The sequence below is a fragment of the Gigantopelta aegis genome, chromosome 4 (genome assembly GCF_016097555.1).
Source record: "Gigantopelta aegis isolate Gae_Host chromosome 4, Gae_host_genome, whole genome shotgun sequence".
In the NCBI taxonomy this organism is placed as follows: Eukaryota; Metazoa; Mollusca; class Gastropoda; order Neomphalida; family Peltospiridae; genus Gigantopelta; species Gigantopelta aegis.
In genome coordinates, this window is record NC_054702.1 from 83,539,969 (window position 1) to 83,562,202 (window position 22,234).

The 22,234-nt window shown below is 37.9% G+C and overlaps 1 protein-coding gene across 1 annotated transcript in view; it reads right to left on the minus strand.

The window, feature by feature from the left end:
* Positions 1-2,908: 2,908 nt before the first annotated feature.
* LOC121371248 overlaps positions 2,909-22,234 on the minus strand; it is a 63,688-nt gene continuing 44,362 nt past the window's right edge. Inside the window, exons 3-7 of the mRNA XM_041496993.1 lie at positions 16,806-16,858; positions 15,201-15,332; positions 9,593-9,737; positions 7,592-8,871; positions 2,909-7,132 (exon numbers count right to left, since the gene is read on the minus strand). Coding sequence (XP_041352927.1) covers positions 6,335-7,132; positions 7,592-8,871; positions 9,593-9,737; positions 15,201-15,332; positions 16,806-16,858 — 2,408 coding nt within the window. The 3' untranslated portion in view covers positions 2,909-6,334. The remainder of the gene's footprint in view (positions 7,133-7,591; positions 8,872-9,592; positions 9,738-15,200; positions 15,333-16,805; positions 16,859-22,234) is intronic.

Sequence of the window (22,234 nt, forward strand, 5' to 3'; positions counted from 1 at the left end):
TTAAAAACATTAATAATTTTTGACTGCGTCCTTAATACATATATAACCCTATTCTACATAATAGTAATAAAAATTTAATTTGATGCAATTTTAAATGGGGAAGTCTATAAATATATAATTTACCTATATAATAAAATTATTTAGTCCCCAGAGGTAAGGAGGACGGGTAGGGGGGTAGGCCCAGCCCACAGAAAAGTTATATTTGATGTTTGCTAATACATGCAGTATTATCTTCTACTAAATGCATTAACAACATTTTTAGTATGTATCTCTCCCAATGCAATAATATGACACATTATTTTCATGATTTACAATACTTTTTGTTGTTTTAAACAAAAGATTATCTAGACAAAAACTGGCAATGGCTTATGTCAGATCTTCTAATGAAGACCTAACAGAGCAGACAGTAAGATCAGATTTCAGTGAGACTATGTGTTATAATGTTGATGTTTATTAGTCCTCTACCGGTGGGGACTATAGGTTTCATCTCCGTCTTTCTTTCTGTCTGTCCGTCTGTTTGTCTGGATGTTTTTTTAACGGTACTTTTTGTGTATAGCATTATCATGTATTGTTACAGATCGTGTCTGACTTTCATTTTTGACAGACAGGCTCTTCAACCTAGGAGATACAAAAATTTGTTTTCTGGATGGATTTTTGTTTTGTGATGCCTTAAGATAATGAGCTGAAATTTGTGTGTATAGGTTTATAATGTTCTATTACAGATCAAGTTTGACTTTTATAGCAGTTTACCCTTTTGACAAAGTTATGGCCCTTGAACTTAGGAGATATGAAAATTTCCAGACTTTTTGTTTTTGTTGCAGTATCTGAAGATATTGAGATGAAATTTTTTTTATGTGACTTTATTATGTACAAGTTTAATTTTCATGATGATGTACCCATTTTTCGCAGAGTTATGGACCTTGAATTTTAGGAGGTACAAAAATATGTTAGGCCATTAGCCCTCAGTCCAGGCTAGTGAATTTTTGGTCTGGGTAAATGGAAATTATCAACTGTATTACTATATTACATCTATAGGGCACTAGCCAAAGCTTCTGCAAGGTCTAGTGACTTTCTCAAACATTTGTTGAACACTGTGGTAGAGGACAAGTATTGCTTTAGCAGTACTTTTAGAATGTTTATTTTTACTTTGTTTTAAATTATGATGTTGTTTTGTTCATTGACTGTGATATTTTGAAGACGTATTTTGATTAAAAAAACTAAACAAAATTTTTTGTTATGTAATTTTTTAAAATTATATAACATTTAGTGAAATATCTTAAAATATCAGTGAAATAAAAGTGTTATCAGTCACTCAGTGACGATAACACATTTTAGAGTGAATATTTCACTCTAGAATGTGTTATCATCACTGTATAAAGTGTTATCTTCACTGTAAAAAAGCAGGAACTATTTTGCTGCTGGCATTTTAAAAATGAAGGCAAATTGCCAAAAGTTATATAATAAATAGAAAATTTCATGAAATTTGCAATCATATACCCGTGAGATATGATTGCAAACTTCACTTCGATGAGATATAAATCATATTTGACAAAAAACATGAAATATCCTCAATGTATAAACAAACATTACTTTTATGGATAGCTGTTTTTATTGTACACCCTTGGATACATCCTATAATCTAATCCTATTGTCTGTTTCTCAGAAATTCAGTTAACACCTCACCTTGATTTTTAAAACATATCTTTCAGGTGACTCAATTGAGTTTATGTAATCCCATTGCAACCGTGTAAATCATATCCCAGATTTAGTGTACAAATGAAAAGTGGGTTGTAGTATTAAATCAGACTTGGCAAGCAATGTGTGAAAAACTAATTGTTTCTGTAATTTTCAGGGGCTGTAACACATCAACTCTCCCAAACATTGAGCTATTAAACTTTTAACATATTTAATTAAAAGCGAAAAATGTTATGTAGTGACATGGGATAAATATTATTGTATAACTTATGTGTAAATAAAAAGAACTTGATTGTTTGTTCTAGTACATGCTTCTAAATAATCACCTGCCTACCGTTTATCAAATGACCCTGGTCTGATTATTTGACGGAGTTATGTCCCTTAGAATATGTTGCAGTCTCAAATTTCAGGCAAAATTCAATGGGGCATATCCAACACCAACAATTATGATGTGTTCACATTGATACAGTGGTAATCAAATGCGTTTTGGCATCATTTCAAGCCATTCGCACTTAACTGGTTTTGGAGTGCCCACATCGCAATGATAGTTAATTGCATACAAGTGTCCACGACAGGAAACCAAAAAAACACTGGCTTCATTGGCGTAGTGGTTAAACCACTTTATTAAGACTGGTGGGTACTGATGTCGCATCTTGTTACCGACTCCCACTCGGAGCTCAGTAGGGAGGTGTAAGGCCACGACACAGACTTCTCCCACTAGCCAGTAACTAACATTCCAATATACTACCCAGATAGATGTATGTCTAAGACAACATACCTGAATCGTAACACAAAAAGCAAGTTAAAATAAAACATAGGTCAACGTATTTTTGGTGAATTGGTGTCAAAACGGTTTGAAAATTAATTCAGCTGTAACAGTTTCACATTGTTTTAAGGGTTGTTAATAAGTAAACCGTCATAAGGAGGGCAAACCCAAAAACAAAAACGAATGAATATTTGACCACACGACAGGACGAAAAAGACATCGGCTATTGGGTGTCAAACAATAATAAATAATTGAATAAATAAATTTTCAACATCTGTTTAAAAATTCAAAAGTTAAATAAAAACACTGTGTAAAGTGGGAAAGAAATACAAATATAACAAGTAAGTAAAATTAAAGTACAGAATACACCTGGGTATCTTGGAGAAACTTCAGGATGGAATCAGCCCAACCAAATAAAGCATGAAACAAAAAGGCAACTAATTAATATTGATATTGTGAGTATACTTTATTGCTTGTATTGCATATAAATGTTACATGTCGAACTTCCGTCCTTGTTATAAAAAAATATTATAGTAGAACTATACATGTATAATGATAGTGGTATATCGGTAACGTACAATGTATAGCATACACGATGAACAACACAGTGTTGTGCTAGTCCGATGATCAGCAATATGCTAACAACTGTAATGTATGTTTTAAAGAAACCGTCTAAAAATTTCTGTACACGACAACCAGATACACATGCGACTGCTTAAAATTACAATTATGTCTGTACTTTGTTGTGGTTTTTATGTATTACCAAGAGAAAAGTAATTACTAATTTAAAAAAAGAACGAAAAGATAATACATAATTTATATAATGTCGGGTGATATATTTGTGGCTTATCAAACAAATATACATCTTATGTCGCATGCAAAATATATTATGCGGCTATTAATGTACTGTCGTCAGTATTATTTAGTGTAGATAAATTTACACAAAGTTATTAACAATTTGTCTTTAAACAAAATTTAAACAAATGCCCATTTCTGGTTAAGATCATTTGAAACCAATAGTAAAACCATGTATTATTAAAAAATGTTTTAAAAGAAGCGAATCCTTTTATTATTTGGAATGGTTCTGGGGATGAACATGTCTGCCATCGTGCCAATAGTGGGTGCTACCACTCTAAACATAACAGAGTATCTCTCCAAACCCCATGTTTAGAACCAAATTAGGATAGATCTGTTTGCAGTGTTTCCAGGATCGTGCCGAATTACATTTAAGGGTGGTTTGGAGGAATTTTTTTTTTTTTTTTTTTTTTTTTCTTTTTTTTTAAATTATATTTTTACTCTTCACGTAGGGCCTACATATTAATTTTTAAAAATCGAAAAAAAATTACATTGAAAAACTAGAGTGGCACTTTTTTTTAGATAGGGTCGGGTTTTTGAAAACTACTTTACGCCTTAATGCATCTGCAAATGCCTGTATGGTATACGTACTTGCGTAATATGTTTCATATTAATATTGCAATAACATCAACCATTCAAAACAAAATGGTTTCCATTATTGTTGACGTTTATGAAACATCCAGTTTTCAAAGTTGTGATAAGTAGTAAGATACCTGAACATCTACTATCCAACAGTGACGAATTATTTTATTTATTTTACAAGGATATACCAGAACATAGAAACTATATTTGAACACACTTGGAACAATACAGAAGTCTAAATAAATTGGTTTTATACAAAACAAGATGTAAAACGTGGCATACTCGTAACGTGAACGCATATTGTGCGTTTCAGAAATTTGTACTTAATTCATGTATCATGAATCGTTTTCACAATATTTGTAAACCATGTACCTAGATTACAAATAGTAATGGATTCAAGAATTACTTGCATCAGAGGAGAAATGAAATTAGTATTTTAAACACGTGTTTGATTTGATTTTCGTGTACACAAATATGTATGTTAAATGTCTGGGACAGGTTCTGAGTAAAAAAAAAAACTATTAGACCAACTACAATAACTAACATACTGGGTTAGACAACCCAACTTTATTATTTCGCCATACCCGTCATGAATGTTATATTTATAAAAATGTGTATAATTAAAAAAAGAAAATCTCAAGGAATGTTTACACGCAAATCATTCTATTAAAAGAATACAGATAATTTGTACACGTAAAACATATTTATTACAAACATTTGAAACTAATCCAGTACACTTCTAGTAACTGATAGTCGGACTTGGTGTAAGTGATGTTTAATCAAGACCTAGATATCTTAAACAAATTTGCAATTCAGCACCTTTCAGTTCCCTATTGGCCCCATTATTTTACATCTTGAAACACGAGTGAGATTTGTCAATATATCTACAAGTTGGTTTGTATTATACTACGACTTGTTTATTTTTCTTTATCAAAACATGCTTGTTATGAACTTTGATGTAAACGATGTCATAAATAATCGAGATAATGAGTCTGACACCAGGGCCGTACGCAATGTATTATGGGGTGGGAGTATATGGTCAATGAGTAAGGAAGAATTGGGCAAGAAAAATATTTGAATGAGGATTTGTGGTGAAAACGTACGGAGTTGGGGTACAGTAATGGTCATTAACGGATATATTATGTCAGGTTAGTTTCTAGTTTTGCTCACCTTGATCACTGTAGACAAACTAGACTGGTCTAGATAAAAACAAATGTACATTCGGAGAAGCTGAGGTAAAATGCATCATTCAGCATAACAAGTGGACGACATAACGTTACCTTCAACAATACACTGTACATAAAAATATAGTCTATGTAAATAGTGTTTGCAAATTCTTTGTACATCCCTGGCAATATGCATTCATATAAATATTACGTTCGTTCTTCAAAGTGGAAATCCATTAAAGTAGTCAGTGGGTAATTTTCTTTAGAGTCCAATATACGAGTTTTCACAACAACGAGTTATAAAAATGGTTAAAGAAATATAAAATACATAATATGCAGTATTTATGCCATAAACACATCTTAAAATATATGTGATAAATGGTAGCATTACAATGTTTTACAATGACGTGTTTTGATCTGTTGATCAAATTTGCATACACATATCCATCGCCAACTTCATTGTATTGACATCGTTTAAGCAACATACCCAGTTTCGAAATATTTCGGACAAAAATCTTCAAAAGTAATAATGTTTGTTTTATTACTTTCTTAACTAGGACAGCCATTATGGCATATATTGTTTTAAATTATCAAGCAATCCTTTCCTTAATTTACAGGAGTGTAGTTTCTCCATATTCTACCCTTTGTAATTGTGTAGGTTTGAGTATTACAAACGTGTAACAACTATTAACGCAACAACTAGCACAACAACAACAATAACAACAGCAACTATTATAGAAAAATGTGAATAACTACTTTGTTATGCATTACTTTAAAAAAATGTTTAGGAAACATAATTGTATTTCACATGTCGTAGACTCAAATGAGTGAAGCCTTCATTGAAGCACAAACACGCTAAATTGCCTCTATGCACCCTAGCTGTCCTTTCATTGCCATACGATTATGTCTTAAAAACGACATTTTCTTTCAAACATATTTACAATATTTTGACCAAGCCGTAAGTCCTGAGGTATAGATGCCCTTTACGTTATATCTTAAATGTTCTAACTTTCATACAAGAGATATTGAACATTAATCTACATGCCTCGAAGGGAATGCATTGTAGCGGATTGCTTGCCAGGACTCGTATATCTCAGATTACAGAATGGGCTGGCAAGACATTCTGCCTGACCCCAAAGTAACACACTGAGGAATATGAAGGGGGTCTCGCTCGACCCTGCATTGGCCTTAATCCCTGGATAGCTGCCTTCTGTATTGGTACTAGTTTCATAACACCTTTGTTTTTGTTTTTGTGTTTTTACTTTCTCCTTCAGCAGTCAACATCATCGTCAGTATTTGCGTGAAGTGTCACGGAGAATCTATTTCCTCCTGACTGGTGCGCGTCGTGGTTTTTGTCACCCGTTTTGTTTATCTCAATGTTATTGTTCTTCAGTGGCGACAGCTCGGGAGACGTCCCAAGACCATCGTCCTGTCCGTTCGTTGAAATCAGTATCGGCGTCGTCGCATCACTCGCGATGTTTGCCAGATTTTCTCTTGCCGCAAAGACGTTCTCCGCTCGCGTCATCTTATTCCTGTGTTCCGTTTCCATGTCAAACACAATGCAGTCGTCCGACGACGCCCTCGAAAGGTCGTCGTTGGAATCAACGTTTAACAGGTTCTTGTCCGTCCAGTCACTGATGGAATCATCCTGAGGTATATTTGAAAACGACTCCGACCGCACCAACCTCTTCCCCGACCAGTCCAGAGGATTACTGTTAATGACGTCGTCATTGCTAACACTCTGTTTGGTCTCCTTCAGAGAACCGACGCGAACCGCACCCTTGAAGTCCCCTCCAAGCGGGTTGTCGTAGGACATAGTTCTGGAAATACTGTGTTTATTAAGGGCCAGATTTCTCGGCAGCCCCGTCGTGATATCGTCCCGAATTTCAAACGCTATTCCACCTCTCGACGGGTTCTGCGCGTCGACGAACAGGTCGGTGTCGGAGTTGTTAATCCACTTGATTCCCTGAGTTCCCGGCGCATGAGAGTTCATCGAGATGATCTGCTCCAGTAGATCGTCGTCCAGCTCCCTCACTGGCGCTTTCGGCTCTTCCACCGTCACGTTAACCTGTGAACACAAATTCAAATGATTCAAGATGGATCGTTTAGTGACAGCTAGTATAATCTGAGTCAAGGAATGATATATATATATATATATATATGGGCTGGGGACAAGCATTAGGTTTATATGTATATGGAAGGACAAAAACAAAATGTTTTGGGCATCAAGTGGAGAGGCACAGCTCACCACCAACTCACGACCCAGGGCGATTTTGTAATTTCGACAAAATAATCAAATCACTTTGGCACCAAATCGGCGAGGAGAAGTAGTTTTGAAATTACAACAATATAAAGTGAAACATCAGTTGTATAGTTTTACGGATCAACTAATAATAACTTATACTACTGCACTGTCGATAAATGTTTTGGAAAGGAAAGAAGTATATGATATTCCAATAATGCTATTGTTTGATCAGAAGGCTTTTATATTCTCTTGTACGAATTTAAGTGTAAATGTACTACCCACCTGTGGAGATGAGTAGTTTGTGATCATTTCAGCAGATGGCATTGTTTCTGATACAGCGGTGATTTGTTTAGGCTTTGATGAATCTCGTTTGGATGTGGATGCTTCTATGACTTCCTCTTCCACGGGGTCTTTGTCAACAGATGGCGTCTCAACTGGTTCACTGATATCCACAAGGTTTCTAGTAACTGGTGGAGACGGAGGCCTTTCCTGACTAGCCACAGCCCTATCGTGGGGTGTAAACTGTATTTTCTCACTGCCGATTGAAATGTCTCTGGCATGCGTTTCTGGAACAATTTCGTCCTCAACAACCTCGCCTCCTGTTTCTGGAAGATCACCAGGAGCGCTTGACACTGTCCCAGCTGCCATCGCGACAATGCAGTCTTCTAGAACCACACCTGAGTTAGCTGCAGCACTGACGTCCAACTTCTGATTGTCACCAGATGTAGAACTGGTCGTGCTGGAGTTTTTCTTCCTTCTTCGGGGTTTCGTTGGAGATGGTGAGGTTTGTTCTGCGTTCAACCCAACTGAGGTATCGGCTTGTATTTCCACAGATACGTGTCTGTTAGTCGTTTCCGTAGATCCTTCAAAGGTTTTATTAGAATCTAAGTCTAACATTTTGTCCATTAAACTTGCAAACTGCATGACTTCAGTGCTGTCATATTTGGAGTCTTTTTGTTTTTCTTTTGTCGATGGAATATGTTCTTGTTCAGAAACTTTAGTTGGTAGAATGGTATTTTCAGAGTTCTCGTGAACACCATTGATTTCCACTTTAACATTTTGAAGTCCAGAATCGGGAAAATCCAGCATATTTGTGTCATCAGCATTGTGCACAATCACCTCAGATACAGTTAGATTAATTTTCCTTTCTGATTTTTGTTGTAAATCGTGGTCGTTGGTGGAAGCTTCAGCTTTGCTGACATCAAGTGATGAATTGCTGCTACTTTTGTTCTCTAGCAAATCTGAAAAATTATGATTGACAAGGTCATGCAAATTTTTCCTTGACGAATCTTTCCGCGTTTCGGGTTTCATTTCGCTCAGTGTTCTTTTCGGTCTGAACAGGGGATCTTTGCCCAGCCTTTGCAGAGCGTCTAAAGACTGGCTTCTGTACAGTGGGTGACTGAGATTCTCGTTGGCCTCGTTCGGTTTCTGAGAGTTGATAGCCGACACTTGTTTCTGCAGTGTAATCTTCACGGGATACGGAGACGCGTAACTCAAGATGGTCAGGGCGTCTTCAAACACCGTGTTCTGGAACGATATCGTCACACTGAGGATTCTGTCACCTGTGAAAACAACACAGTGTTATTAGTTATATTGTGGGGTGTTTTTGAGAGTGGGGTTGTTTTTTTTCGTTTCGTTTTGTTTTGTTAAGTGTTGTAAGTCTATGTTGTGTTGTGTCCTTTTGTGTTGTGTTGTTTTGTTTTCGTTTTTTTGTTGTTGTTCTTTTAAGGTTTGTTTTAAAAAGAAAATATATACAATGCTTTTTGACAGATTTAAAAAAAAAGAATATACAAATTTATGATTCGTGTTTAATTTATGGTAAAAACAATTAATTGTTACCCCATAAATCACTAATTTAATATTGGAATACGAATTTGTTCAATACATTTATTTTGCAATACATATGTCTGTGTTATCGTACTTTATTTCAAGTATGCTCGGATGGAGAGAGAGACAAAAAATAAAGTTATTTACAGCTAAATAGATGAACGTATTAGCAATGTTTTAGTACCACTATATGAATGAATGTTTAGCATGATTCGTGCATGGCCTCTTGGGTATAAATTCTGACCTTTTAGCTGCGGTTGAGGGTGTGTGTCGCTGTGCATAAGCCATTGCAATAAGGTAGGCTCTATTGTATGTTACTGGAGTGGTGATCTCATTATCGTCTAATGTGTCACTTACTAAAATACAGTATTTAGCTTTTATTAAAAAGTAATATATTTTAATTATTGACGCTTAAGGAATTCGTTTTAATAAAGTACTACTTTCCAAACAACATACCAACATTAACTTTCCCTGACTCAATGGCAGGTCCACGGTTGTGGACTTGACTCACGAAGATGCCGTCCCTCATATTGCCAGAAATATTGAAACCAAGACCAATGAAATCCTGACTGTGCAGCCAAACGCCGATTATATCGGGGTCCTGAAAAATAAAAAATACAGAATGTTAATAAAAATATTTATTGCTGATTTATTAATATATATACTCTTCAAAAAAAGAAACGCAAAAGGGTACAAAGGGTTATAACTCCGATTTTATGTTTCCTACCGGTTCATGCTTTGTGAATATAAGGTCATTGCATGTCCCAAACACATTCCCACGGTTACATTCGATAAAACGCAGCTACTGTACAATAAAGTTCCAAAATGTGAATATTCGCAAAAACGCAGCCACGTGCAAACCATGTCACCACTGCACGTGCGTTGTCTGCACGTGCAACATGAACACCGACAGTATAAAAGTGCAGGGTGTTCGCTTGCCTGGCCTCTGTATCTGGCCGACAGTTGACAATCCAGGACATGCCACGTCTCAGTGAACCGCAGAGAAACAATGCCATCGGCCGACTAGACGCAGGCGAATCCAGAACGGCCGTTGCCAGGGCATTCCATGTGTCCCCAAGCACCATCTCCAGACTGTGGGACCGTTACCAGCAACATGGATCAACACGTGAACCCCCTAGATACGGTCGACCACGGGTCACTACCCCCGGGCAGGACCGCTACATCCGGGTACGCCACCTTCGGGAACGATTGACTACTGCCACCTCCACAGCCGCAGCAATACCAGGTTTGCGCAGGATATCCGACCAGACCGTACGGAACCGCCTACGTGAGGAAGGAATTCGTGCCAGACGTCCAGTTCGAGGTGTCATCTTAACACCACAACACCGTCGACTCCGACTGCAGTGGTGCCAGATTCATCGACAATGGCCTCAACTGCGATGGAGACAGGTGTGGTTCAGTGACGAGTCCCGATTTCTGCTCCGACGTCATGATGGAAGATGTCGCGTGTATAGGCGTCGTGGTGAACGTTATGCGGCAAACTGCGTGCAGGAAGTGGACAGATTCGGCGGGGGTAGTGTCATGGTGTGGGCAGCCATCTCACACACTGGCAGAACTGACCTGGTCCACGTGCAGGGCAACCTGAATGCACAGGGCTACATTGACCAGATCCTCCGGCCACACATCGTTCCAGTTATTGGCCAACGCCAGCGCAGTGTTCCAACATGACAACGCCAAGCCTCACACAGCACGTCTCACAACGGCTTTCCTACAGAACAACAACATTAATGTCCTTCCTTGGCTATCGATATCACCGGATTTGAACCCAATTGAGCATCTATGGGACGAGTTGGACCGACGCCTCCGACAGCGACAACCACAGCCCCAGACCCTACCCGAGCTGGCAGCAGCCTTGCAGGCCGAGTGGGCCACCATCCCCCGGGACGTCATCCGTACTCTGGTTGCTTCAATGGGCAGGCGGTGACAGGCAGTTGTCAACACACGCGGAGGCCACACCCGGTATTGACTCCAGATGACCTTGACCTTGGTGGTGTATCCTATCACTTACTCACAATGGACTAGAGTGAATTGTGAACAATCCTGCAACATTTGGTAATTATCGGACTCACCATTCAATAATTAAATCAATTCTCCAAATGTTACGACAATGTGGTTTTGCGTTTCTTCTTTTGAAGAGTATATATATATATATATATATATATATATATATATATATATATATATATATATATTGATGGAAAGAAATAAGGGAACACACCAAATTGTAGACGAAATGTAATTCACAACTAGCTAGTAATGTCTATATTCCATACATAGTTGTAATGTGGGATTGAATGTCTGTAGTGTTGAATGAGCTGCCTATATGTTCCCAGTCAACTTCTGACAATATGAATTGATTTTTGATGCACCGGCCTCGGTGGCGTCGTGGCAGGCCATCGGTCTACAGGCTGGTAGGTACTGGGTTCGGATCCCAGTCGAGGCATGGAATTTTTAATCCAGATACCGACTCCAAACCCTGAGTGAGTGCTCCGCAAGGCTCAATGGGTAGGTGTAAATCACTTGCACCGACCAGTGATCCATAACTGGTTCAACAAAGGCCATGGTTTGTGCTATCCTGCCTGTGGGAAGCGCAAATAAAAGATCCCTTGCTGCATGTCGTAAAAGAGTAGCCTATGTGGCGACAGCGGGTTTCCTCTAAAAAAAAATCTGTGTGGTCCTTAACCATATGTCTGACGCCATATAACCGTAAATAAAATGTGTTGAGTGCGTCGTTAAATAAAACACTTCTTTCTTCTTCTTTTTTGGATTTTTGATGCAGTCATTATTTGTTGTTGTTGCTATCTGTGTGATCCTTTATTTCTTTCCATCAGTATATATCAAATTGGTGGCCATATTAAATAATTATTTTTATAAAGATCAGACAGCTTATACGCAGAGATCTACAAAATCTTTTAAAATTAAAAATTATATGCATACTTCATAAAGGTTAATCCACAAACGTTTACACGGAGATGAGATGAGTTGGTGACAAACGGATATTTAACGACACGTCAGCACATTTTAGATTACGGCTATGATGGCGTTCAACGTTTGGTTATTTCGACATTTTGTTGAAAAGAGTAAATTGTCTGCCGTCATACATCTTCGCAAGCCAAGGTACCATTCGGTACAGTATACTGCAATGGCGTAGCCAGCATGAGGCGGACGAGGCGCTTGCCTCGTCTGGAATTTCCCCAGATTTATTTTATTTTTTCCATGACACTGATATTTATTTTACAGGTCTGGTTTTACCTCGGCGTTTTTCGTCTCTGGCTACGCCCCAGTACTGCATTTCTGAATGGCACCTTGACATGTGAACATTGCCGCCATATTGGCTACTCCTTGAGAAAAATCGCCAGGGGTCTTTCAGACTCACTTACTCATAGGCAGTACAATAGATGGGGGGGGGGGGGGGGGGGGGGGGGGTCAGCTAGAATTGAAAAAAACTCATATATATGCAAATAATGATAAATTATTTCAATTTAATTTGACGAAATTTCAAAATACTCCATTCCGCACGCGGTTGTTCCTAGAACAGCTCTTACTGAGAGAGATATATGAAAGATTTATTCGGTCAGTCCAACAAATATAATATAATGGGTATAAAGAGACGTATAAAATTTCTGTTCACCACGGGAGTCGCCCGAAAGCTCTGGCGATGTCTGATTCTACTCTTGTTATGCATTGGCTGTTCACGTTGAGATTTATAGCGGCAGTTACTTGTACATCAAATACGACGTCTGGCGGTATGTTCGCGGCCACCCACCAGTACGATGACACGCCGTTCCTGAATTTGAGCAATTGTCGTAGGTGTTCTAATCCCCGGCGCTTTTAAGTGGAGTCCCGTTACGCCTAACCGTGGGTCAGTTGATTTGGTCGGTCCTTTTGATCTCCAACCTTTGTCTCGGGGACGATTGCGCATGTGCCCTACCCTCGAAGGCCGTATGCCCACCAGTAATAGTGCTGGTACGGGTACAATATTAATGTTTATGTGAATGCACGACGCTGCTAAAGCATAATTGCATTCATGGTATCGTGTTTATTTGTTCATCTTAATTGAAGATTTGTGTGTATTCTTTTAAACTAAACTCAGAATACATAAATGGCAAGCCTTTTGTTCGATAACAGAAAAAAGTGAAATTTTGCAACAGCTGAAAAGTGATAGCCTACATCGTTAAAATTAATTTTACCTGGAGGTGTTTTGTTTATGTTTTTTCCCCCCCCCCCCCTTTTTCTGAGATGTTCATATTATATATCATTTTATTTATATATTAGAACGACAAATAACGCATTTAAAATCGTATCTCTGAGAAAGGCAGAGTCCAAATGACGTTTTAGCAAGGTCTCGACTGCTCCTATGAATCTGTATTCCATCAACTACAAAACCAGACAGCGGCCAAATATATTACTCTTACGGATGAGTCTTGTTTCCGTCAATAAATCACACATGAGCCATAGCTAATTCGAGACCAGGCCTGGTGCTTATAAAACTTTTTGAGTCTATCAATGTGTTCTAGTGGTGTCGTTAAACAAAACACACTTTAACTTTAACTACCTCTGCTAAAGGAATTTAACAGTAACATCATGGCAACGCCATACAAATTGCATGCCTGTGACGTCATTTGAGATTGAGTCTGGACTCTAAAAGTTTTATAAGCCCAGGGCCCGTGCTTATAAAACTTGAGTCCAGACTCAATCTCTAATGACGTCACACGCATACACTTTATATGGCATTGCCATGACGTTCACGTCTCAGACTCTATTAGAGTCTCGAGTCTAAACTAGTTTTATAAGCCTGGTGACTTTCCGTCATAGCAGACAGTTCGAATATCTTAAGCTGCTGACAGATTTATGTCATCGATGTTTTGATTGGTCGAATGAAAGTTTTTTTAATTTCCGTATTGAATGCACATTTTTAAAACTGATTTGTAATAAATTAACAAATACTTGTTTAATATTTAGTCATAACTTGTCATCCGATAAGATTTGAACCTATTCCGTTTTACGAAGCGATCTTAGCATTAAATTCCTTTAGCAGAGGTAGTTAAAGTTAAAGTGTGTTTTGTTTAACGACACCACTAGAACACATTGATAGATTGATTTATTAATATTCGGCTAATTTGATGTCAAACATTTGTTAATTCGGTCATATAATCTTAGATAGTAAACCCACTACATGTTTCCATTAGTAGTAAGGCAACTTTTATATGTACAACCCGGCAGACAGGATGGCACATACCACGACCTTTGATATACTAGTCGTGATAAGAAATAGCCCAATGGGCCCACCGACGGGGATCGATCCAAAATCGACCACGTATCAGGCGAGCGCTTTATCAATGAGCTACGTCCCTCCCCATAAGATAGTTCTAGGCCCTTAAGTTTTAGTTTTAGCACTGAGATCGATTCGTAAAACGAGGCCCGGGACCTTAAATCCACAGGACCATAGGGACCTCCAGTTTATATCCGTGGTTAAGAATGAGTACTGTCTTTGAAACTTTATTTCGGTACCCTCGGGCCGGCAAACGACAGTATATGAGGAAGTATTGTACAATGGGTATTTACGGTGACAAGGAGTTCTTTGTAGAATATATATACATAATGTATAAACATAATTAAACATAGATATTTACACATTTTAAAATGAAGACACATGGTGACAAGACAATCAAAATTAACAGAAATAGTTTTACAAGTCAGTATTTTTTTAAAGTATCAAATGATATTGGAGATGTCTGTCTATGGTTTACTGAATTTACTAGGAACTTGGTTTAAAAGTAATGTAGCAATTTTGTATTAGTATGCAGCAGTTAACACGATTAACAATAGGGCTGATGAGTCGCCCGAGGACAAAACACAAATTCCATTTGTTCGTAATCCGTTATCGAATACGTATATGCGTATGGATGACGAATAAATGAAATTACTCAATCCATTTGCATAGAAATTATTGATGCGGATTACGGATTACTTATACGTATACGTATATGTATGCGGTTTACGGACAAATGGAAGTTTACGTCTAACACTTCACCATACTGACCATCGTGCTGAGGATGTTCTCGTCCAGCGAACCCAGAGATCCCTGTCGCTGTATCCCGGGGATGTCCGGCCGGGGCAGTGACGTCCACGTCTTCCGTCGGTCATCCTTGGACACCGGGGAAACCACGGGCGTCTGTAAAGACGTGAACGTTTACGTTAAGGATGGTTCTACTATTGTTCATATAAAATTAATCATAGTGCGGGGAGGATTATGAAACAATTATTTTATGTACCCACCACCACAGAATACAATAGGTTTTAACCATGTATTAATAGGACTATAATAATTTAATATGAAACTACGGGCGGCTGTAAGACGAAGGTTTACGTTGGAGATTTGTTCTACTGTTGATCACACAATGTAGGATGCGGGGAAGGTTACGAGGTAATTATTTTACATACCCACCACCACAGAATACAATTGTGTTTTAACCATGTATGAATAGAAATAAATGCGACATAAAATAATAATTTAATATGGTGCTTCCCGCCCTCACCCCTATCATATAACCAAGTCTGAAACAGTCCTATACTACAGAAAGAAACAATGAGTTCTGAAAAAAATACCTATCCTTCATTATCACATATCCATTGCTACAGATACAACCTTATTTTCCTAATCACAACGCTTTCGTCCTGTGCACTTGAGAACGAAAATGTACGTTTTTTGTTTTACCCTTTGTAAATAAAGACAACAATGTGGCTTGTGCCTTACACACACACACACTCTCTCTCTCTCTCTCTCTCTCTCTCTCTCTCTAACCCTCTCTCTCTAACCCTCTCTCTCTCTCTCTCTCTCTCTCTCTCTCTCTCTCTCTCTCTCTCTCTCTCTCTCTCTCTCTCCAGATATCGTTCCTACGAGCCTGCGTTATAAAATAGCTTTTCTTGCCCTATTTGCTACTCTGTCGTAAGCTACTTCCACCCATACACCAAATAAGCAATAATTTCGTACATAGCGGGTAGCCGCCTCTACTGTATTCAGTTCTTCGCATATATTGATCGCATAATGTTCTACTGATTAAGATGTTCTTCAGAATTGTCTTGTTTTCTTTGAAGATGTAAACGACTCTATATCCTTGATAATGACATATTGTAAACCCAAGATTAGCACTATGTTGTATTGGCGTTATGGCTAATAACGCTATAATAATATTTGTATGTAGAAGATACAAAAAAACACAAAAAAACAACAACCCGGATGTAGCCTATTAAGGCTTCGATGGCTTCCTTTGGTGACGTCTTTATTTCTAAAGACGAAGGTCATTTATCGACTTTCGTTTATGATTGTAGTTATTACATTCGTGTTTTATATCTAATATACAGTCTGAGCATAGCAACAGTCTTCATTAATCATGTAAAACGAGGCTTGTAGTAAAAGTTGATATGGAAGGGATTTGTGTAGCACTTGTAAAGCGAAGAACAACCAATAATTGGGATGTGCAATTTAATGACAAAACAAGCTGAACTATAGGACGCTGTCCAGAAGGGAAAAAGATGGAGTTGACAAGACGGGGAAAAGAAATGAGGCAGTGCATAAAATTAATTAAAATTAATTGATATTCATAATTAGAATACTCTAATTTGACACGTTTTAAGTTATACTCACTTTTGTCTTCGGTAAAGAATCCAGATCGTTACACTGCACATATCCACCAAACCCTAAAAAGAACAAAATATTATTTTAACCAAATAATAAACAATATATCAGTACATACATAACCTGACTGCATTGCAAGTAGCTGAACATATATACTCTTGCATTATTTGTACCAGTTTTTTGGAAATAAAACGTATATAACAAACACTTTAACCATCATCTGGAAACAAAATACATGGTAAAAATATTTGTTTTTAATCTGTTAGACATGTTTTGTTTTATTATATACACAAATTGGCCAGTCTTGTAATTCTGACTCCAGCAAGGGATTTGTTTATATGCACTTTCCCACAGACAGGATAGTAAATACCACGGCCTTTGATATACCAGTCGTGGTGCACTGGCTGGAACGAGAAATAGCCCAATGAGCCCACCGACGGGGATCGATCCCACACCGATCACGCACCAAGCGATCGCTTTACCACTGGGCTACGTCCCGCCCCCGTTTTAATCTTAAATGTCTACAGTGGTATTTATATGATATCATCGGGTTTCTGTTTTTCGTTATCTAAAATACTTTTATCACATCTAACAGCCCTTGATTAAGTATTGTAAAGAAATGCCTTCCTCTGTAATGAATTAGGCGTAATTTTCAGTTATTAATAGACACAAAACCAGACACACGCATATTATACTCGAAAGCAACATTGGCGTAGTAAGGATTGGGAGGGGCTCCCAAATTAGGGGGGGGGGGGGGGGGCACCAACACTATCTGAATAGTGTGATGGGGACGACAAGTAAATATAAAAAGTGTGATATGGAGGGGTAGGGGCATGGCTTCCATGTCCCTTCTGGCTATGCCAGCAAAAGAGAATTAGAATCTTGTCCATTGAAGTCATCCACAGTATAGCGACCTTTATATATAATTTATATGTAGAGATAAAGGCCCTGGCCACACAAATATTGAGCCTTCTCTGAACTCGAGGCCCAGTGAAACGTTTCTCCAACCCTTTTCTCCCTGCAAAGACTTCCATAGTATTTGAAGTGACAGAATAAACGGGATACAGCTCTTTGTAATAGTTCGTAGGATTGATGGCTCTGTTTTCCAAGACTGGCGTATCAAAGGCTGTTGTATGTGTTGTTCTAAGGAAAGCATGTATAAAACAACCCCAGCTGTTATTCGATAGGTCTCGCTCTAGCCAGTGCACTACGACTGGTACATCAAAGGCCGTGGTATGTGCTACCCTGTCTATGGGATGGTGCATATAAAAGATCCCTTGCTGCTAATCGAAAAGAGTATCCCATGAAGTGGCGACAGCGGGTTTCCTCCCTCAATATATGTGTGGTCCTTCATCATATGTCCGACTTCATATAACCGTAAATAAAATGTGTTGAGTGCGTCGTTAAATAAAACATTTTCTTCCTTTATTCGATAGGAGTAACCTATGAAACTGCAGCGGGTTTCTACTCTCATTATATATACCAAGTGTCAAAATAGCTGTATGTTAAACACCAAACAGCAGTACTTTTAAAAGGGTTTTGAAGAGTGATCAAAACGCATAATATTATATACATGTATGTCTTTTCCCCTTATAAACAGATTTATTAGGTACATGTATTTCTTTTGCACGGTGTCCTGATTAACGGGTACGACTATAGAATACAGTTAAATGACTATTCAGTGAAGACGAATCATTCAACATTCCTGTGTGTTATAAGTGGCGCCACAATACCCTAGCGGACAGAGTTTTATATAGCCTTTCAGAAACTAAAATACCGCTGAGCAAACACGCACAAAGAGCAATTCATCGCCCGTCCTTATTTACGTACTAACTTGTTTGGCAACTCTGAAATTCCAAACATATATTTTCCATATGTATATTTATATTAAATTCCTAACTATTAACGTGTCTGTGTTTCTCGGATTTGTATGTGTATTTCCCAAATGTCGAGATCTAGATGGAAAGTAGAAAAAAACACAAAAAAAACGTTTTATATTATGACAAGTGACCCCCAAAATCCGGGTCGGTAGTCTTCTGTTAGTATGGCCTTGGTTCGAGTGAATAGGAATGTGGTCGGAATGAGTTGTCTCTGTTGATCGCGATAACTTAGTAATTTTGTTTAACCAGCAGTGTACAGAACTACCAAACCGGACAACACGATTCCGTATAGAGATAAAGTGTCTGTACACTGTAATACAGGTAGCATATATGTATTAACACCCAATAGCCCATGTATTTTTCGTATACACTCGTATACAGAGTGGTGTGGGGATCATTTTGTGGAGGGGTGGGGAAGAGGGAAGACAAGTGAAAATAGTTTGCATAGAAGAAATGGGAGTCTGAGAGTGACAGTCTCCCCTACGATTAAGAAAATAAACTCTCTTTTTTTCAGGACAAACTGTATTATTCTGGGCAAAGACCATGGGCGGATCCAGGAAATATTTTTAGGGGGGGACCAAAAAAGAAGGGCACATTGACTCGTCAAAAGGGCACCTTACTACAAGTTTTGATATTTACAATTAATATGAATTCCTACAGTTCTACGTCATAATATACTAGCAATAATGAAGTAAATTGGCGTCACTCGCGTTAGAACCTCAATGGGGCCCCATTGAGACTCAATAACACAGACACATATCTGCAAGCTTGCGCATGTACACGAAAATCTTGATTTCATTTATCTACAATATAATTATTGTTTACTTAAAAAAAAAAAAATTCTACAAACAAAAAGGGCACTTGGACATTTTGAGGGCACTTGAACAATTTTTTGGGGGGACGCGTCCCCCTGGTCCCCCCCCCCCCCCCCCCTTGGATCCGCCCATGAAGACTCTTATGCAGCTATCAGTAATTTGAGAACCACACGAGCACGCAAACGCTCTAAAACTCCTAAAACACGACCACGCAATTCAATGTTATCCTTTTTGTTTTGCTTTTTTTCGACATCTAATTATTTCATTGCTAGAAGAGAGAAAAAAAGCAAACATCGTCACTTGGTTGTGCGCCGCTGGCAGTACGGTACCAGTACAACGTGCGTTTGATTACTGTGTTATTATATGCGTAGACTGGTGACCGATGTTTGCTGACATGTTCACCCATTTATCACACAGTCTACTTCATTTGATCTTGCCCTTCAAGCAAACAGAGTATTTTCTAACTAGCAATGCTTTGCTCGTCTGCTTGTTTATATAAGCATTTGAAGTTTAATATTAACTGGGAAAATTGATAACGTCATTACTATATTATGCAATGTTGGGCACTCTTTTCTAAAATCTATTACGAACTCTTTATTATCTCTCAACAACACAGTGATTTGTCTTTTAAATGCCATATACTTTTTAAATTACCAAAAATTATCTTTATGCAAAACTGCCATAATAACATATATATCGAATCAAAAGTCTAAAACCAACTAAAATGCACACCACATATTTTGTACTGTATGATATTGAATATTCGAAATATTTATGGCATAAATTTACTTGTTGAGAAACTATTTCTCATACAAATTGATACGTTCAATGCTCGATTATCCGTGGTAATGAATTTAACAATACAATCATTTAGGCTTAATTCTTATTTCTTTATAAGTAACTACAAGTTAATCTAAGTGTAAAAAAAATACCAAAGGAACGTACAAATTGTAACCTTCGTAAATAGGTGATCTTTAAATATGTTTAAATACATATTTTAATTTAAGTATCATTTATATGCATACTGGTGCTGTATAAACAAAGCATTACCATTAGAAAAGGTTTCAACAGTAAACACTGAGCAAACATAAATAAACTATTAAAATACTGAGGCGGGCGAGGAACGGGGTGGGGGGCGGTCCAGTAAACAGTGTGACACTAAATAGTGTTGCTTTTCTAATCCCTAATGTACACCACGCACGACAAATTGATATCAGCTGAGTCTCGTCTTTCAGTGGACACACTAGTGTATAGGTAGCAGCGTAGAGAGAAAATCTGGCGCATAAAGTTTAAAACAAACTACAAACGACGACGACGACAACAACAACAAAATGCATGAAAGTTATAGAAATAAAGAAGGAGAATTTGAAAATCATTGACATTTTCAAAACAGTCCTTTCGTATGTAAATACTCGTCTTTGAATGTATCTCGCTTTGTCAGAAACAGTACCTGTACACACGTACATAAAGTCCACACATATTTCCTGGCCATATTTCGAAAACTCTGTTATTACATTAATTATGGTACCATTAGTATTTGAAACAACGATTAATTTGTTTTGGTTAAGGCCGAAACGTCCGGAACTGGGTTAGTAGGCGGAATTTTGTAGGTAAATAAAATATAGTTTTGACGAACCCACCCAGTCCTGTTGGTATGTTGAGAAAACGTGAAGGTCGTGAGATGAACATGCGGTGATAAAGACGGGGTCCTCTCACCGGTAAATCACTCCGAAATCACGCTATTGGAAATCACGTATGAAGCAAACTGGAATCCAGACCTCAGGCTGTTTGTATTTCAGCCTTGGTGGTTACGAAAGGAAAGGAATGTTTGTGTATGACATCCAAACTCGCGATCTGTTCAGAGATTATTAGATTTTAAATGTATATATATAATTATCCAACAATCACTGCATACATTGGAAAGATATGATGAATAGATAAATCACGTGACATAAGCCCGACTCGACTCGAGTATTTCAGAGTAGTTTTCAGTAAACATATTCTTTAAATCATTTGTTGAAGTACAGTAAATACAATAACAATACAAAACTTGTATATTTATATATGAATTAGAGTTTAGAAACGCTTTTTAATGTGAAAGAATGTAGCTAGCGTCTTACAAATAATGACGCTTACGGAAAAAGCCTTGCTAGGTTGACAATACTCGATTTGCGTACATAAAACTTGAATAAATAATGATTTTCCGAATATTCATGTAGGACTGCAGGATAAAAGAAATAACTAGTTACTGTCTTAATATATCGGCTTTATCCTGTTAAGGACGAATGGCGAATGCAGCTCGGCAGAGCCTCGCTGCATTCGCCATTCTAACCTTCGCAGGATAAGCCTAAAGCCGATATCTTAAGACAGTAACCAGTTATTCCAGAGAGAGAGAGAGAGAGAGAGAGAGAGAGAGAGAGAGAGAGAGAGAGAGAGAGAGAGAGAGAGAGAGAGAGAGAGAGAGAGGGGGGGGGGGTGGGGGGGGGTGGGGTGTTATGACACTAGATATTACAGAATCCCAGAGATGACGGACGTGAAATTATTATTATCGTGTTCCCTCACAATATTATTGTGTGAGGAAACACAATATTTATTTTAAGGGAACATAATAATATTGTAAAGGAACACTATGATACTGTGAGGGAACAGTATAATATTGTGAGAGAACACTATGATATTGTGAGAAAACACTATGATATTGTGAGGGAACAGTATGATATTGTGAGAGAACACTATGATATTG